At 49.1% G+C, this 3,502-nt stretch overlaps 1 protein-coding gene across 1 annotated transcript in view; it reads right to left on the minus strand.

The window, feature by feature from the left end:
* The window catches only part of CCN5 (cellular communication network factor 5), a 2,545-nt gene extending 973 nt beyond the window's left edge, over positions 1–1,572 (minus strand). Inside the window, exons 1-2 of the mRNA XM_082644486.1 lie at positions 1,222–1,572; positions 920–1,073 (exon numbers count right to left, since the gene is read on the minus strand). Coding sequence (XP_082500612.1) covers positions 920–1,027 — 108 coding nt within the window. The 5' untranslated portion in view covers positions 1,028–1,073; positions 1,222–1,572. The remainder of the gene's footprint in view (positions 1–919; positions 1,074–1,221) is intronic.
* Positions 1,573–3,502: the final 1,930 nt, after the last annotated feature.

The following is a 3,502-nucleotide window of genomic DNA, read 5'->3' on the forward strand; positions in this document are numbered from 1 at the left end:
AACCACTGCTTGGACCCAGGATAGAGAAAAGTTCCTGCCTGTGATCCTCAAAGGAGCATGAAAATACAGTGAGAGCGTGGCTCGTGGGGGGCCAATACCCATGACACCAGGAACCTGACATTTGCTAAGGGGATGGCAGGCTCAGCAACTGTGGCCTTGGTCCAGGTTGGGGGTGGAGAGACACAGACTTCAGTCCCCCCTGCCTCACACCCAGGCCTATCCTGGGTTCTACCTCCTCTATTGCTCTGATGCTGTGTGGTTTTGAGCAAGTTGCCTACCCTCTCGGAGACTCGCTTGACTGAAAACAGGGGATAATAATTCCTTATGGGTTTATTGGTCATGTTAGGCAAGGTGGATGTTCCACAAGCTCTTTGAAAATATCCCAGAAGAGAAGGTCATTATTTCATGGAGCTGTCTCCTTATCCCCCTCCAGCTAGGGTCTGCAGGCCACTCACTGCCTGAGGGCCCAGCAGCATTAATGCCCCTCTGGTATGAACATTCTAATTAGCTATGCACCAACATCCATTCAAATCCTGGCTCACAGGCAAAGCAGGCCACGTCTTGAGTCTCCCCATTTATAATGAGGAGACCCACTTCTGTCTGTAGAGGAGCTATGGGGATTGGTAATAATCATAAAAGTCCTCTCTTAAACATTTGCCATATTCCAGGTCCTGTGCTAAGCGCTGTAGATGAACTATGATAAATGATCTTCACAAAGGCCCCATGAACATTATACCCATTCAACTGAGGAAGCAGCTGAGGCTCAGAGAGGGAAAGAGATTTGCCTGGGGTCACACAGCAGAGCTGGCCAGAGGCAGCTGTCTGGACATCAGGGAGGGAAGCTGAGCTGAGCCCCACACAGGAGGCCTGCAGGAATTCTTCCAGGGGGTCCCTGGCTGTGATTTAACACCTTCCCCACCACACCAAGGAAGCCAGCAGTACATTTTGGGGCCTGGGGCCCCCTTACCTTGGAGAAGAGGCAGAGAAGGGAGAAGGCCAGGAGGTGGGTCTGTGGTGTGCCTCTCATGTCACTGTGTCCCCACGGAGCCAGCTTTGAGCCTGGGAGGCAGGACCTGTAAGCCTTTATGTTCCAGCAGCTGTGAGGTCACTCCCAGGCATGCACACACACACACACACGCACACACTTGCACACACACATGCTGGCCTTTGTAGCCCTTGTTTCTCTCCCATTCTCATCTTCCCACTGATGAGCCCATTTACCTGAAGGTGAGACTGTGGAGGCCACCTGGGGGGTGCTTGCCAGTGTGTGTGTGTGTGTGTATGTGGGTGAAAGCCAGAGCCAGTGCCAGTGCCAAGAGCCTGTGACAGGCTGGCAGGGGCCTCTCTAGCTCCTCCCAGCCCAAGAGGGGCCTCTCTAGCTGCAACCCAGTCTGAGCCCCCCTGCCTGACCCCAGGGACGGGGGGCTATTGATCCAGGAAGTGCTCAGCAGACACCCCCTTTGTAAAGCTGACCCGAGTCCTTCCAAGCCCCGTGGCCTGGACTCCGGGCGGCTTCGGCGGGCCTGTGGTTTCTGGCAGGAAGATTGGCAGCCATCCAGAGGTGGGTGTGACCCAGAGCAAAACTTCCCTGGGAGGCCTGTTTGCTTTTGGCAACAAGGGGCCTCCCCGTGGCCTGCTTGTCCGGCTCTGGAAGGTGGCCCGTGGTGGATGAGCCCGTGCAGGCTGGACCTAGTGTGTGCCCGTTCTTGCTGGGCCCTGCTAGGTGATCTGGAAGAACTAGATCCATTTTGCTGAATTCAGCCAACTCTGAGGCCCCCTCTGTTGCGTCTCCAGCCCCTGCAGAGGGGGCAAACTCAGAGGGGGAAAGGACAGTGGGAGAGCAGGTGGACTTTCTGGGAATATCGAGGAGGGGTCCTGTTCAGACCGAGGGTAAGGGACAGATCTCTGGAGGAGGAACCAAGGCGAAAAGGAGTTAGAGAGGGCAGAACATTCCAGGCAGAGGGAACAGCATGTACAGATGCCTAGAGGTGGGGGAGAGCACGAGAGCAGTGCCTGTTCTGGGAGACAAAGATGCCTGGTGTGTCTGGAGCTGACAGTGAGGTGGGGCACGGTGCTACACGTGGGGAAGTAAGACACATGATGTTCACACCACCAGCATTTGAGTGGCATCCAGCCACTGGGATGGGGGAGGTATAAAGACATGACCTTTGACTGTAGAATTTGGCAAAGATAATACTCGAGGTGGTGTCACGTGGTGGCTGGAGAAGGATTTGGCCCCCATCATCTCCCCCAGTACGCCAAATCTCAAAGCGATGGAGCTGGACAGCAGAAAGGTCCAGAATGGGCACTTGGCTAGGAAGAAGAGTGATTTGGTATTGGGTGCAATTCCAGGAGGAGGAGTTGATGCAGATGGAGGTTGAAGATGAAACTGTGGGACTTGATCATTTATGGCCGGAGGAAGTGGCTGAGGGTAAGGGTTGCACGTCCACAGACTTGGGGAGAAGGAGATACAGTGTTCTTTATTAATGCTTTTGTTTGAGTCAGAGGCATGCCTAGGATATTTTACACACACAGTGGATCATTTTGGAACACCCATCTCCTTCATATAACAAAGTATGATCAGTAATCATTGAGATGAAACACATACGTTTCATGTATGAATTAGAATTTGCACTTTCCAAGCAAAAACATTACCCTTTGCAGTTCACACTGTTTCACTTTTCTAAATTTTAGACACAAATCAAAATTCCAAGGAGTCGCCTAGCATGACAGACTTGAACTACGTATATCTTCGTCGTCACCATCACTCTACAGTCATTGTTTCTTTGAATCTACTAGTGAGATGCAGAAATATGTAATACTGCAGGGCTGGAGACAGGAACTGTACTTGGAGCAAGCACGAAAGATTTCAAACTGTTAGGAACTGACTCTCTTTGTGAACATGTGTTCCTGACTCCACCTGTGCTCGCGGTAACTGTATTCCTAGAAATTCTCCAGATTAACTTTCACATAGAAAGAGGTTTATTAAAGGATAAGAAATTAAAATGTGCTAATTTGAAACTTACCTACATAGTATTAAAATTCAGCAGTCACCACAACAATTGTTTAGAATGTACACCAATAAAAGATATTTTCAGGATGTAGCATTTTCCAACTGACATTGTTTAGATTTGCCAGTGCGTGGTGATAACAAAAAGCAGACTTTTTTAATCATCAATTTTATCTTTAAATTCTCTATGGACAATGTACCCCTTTTATTGTCTGTACCCAGAGAAAACCACTCCCCCCCCATCCTATCCTTGCTAGGGTCACTGGTTTTAATAACAATGAAAGTGATTGTGTATTGAGCACCCAGTGGGAGCTAGCCCTGTGCTAAGTACATTTTATAAAAAGTGGTGTTTCTAATCTTCACAGTCCATACCTTTTAAAAAGAAAGAAAGAAAGAAAGAAAAGAAAGAAAGAAAAAGAAAGGAAGAAAGAAAGGAAGGAAGGAAGAAAAAGAAAAGAAAAGAAAAAGAAAGAAAGAAAGAAAGAAAAAGAA

The sequence above is a fragment of the Mesoplodon mirus genome, assembly GCF_964341445.2.
Source record: "Mesoplodon mirus genome assembly, chromosome: 15".
In the NCBI taxonomy this organism is placed as follows: domain Eukaryota; kingdom Metazoa; phylum Chordata; class Mammalia; order Artiodactyla; family Ziphiidae; genus Mesoplodon; species Mesoplodon mirus.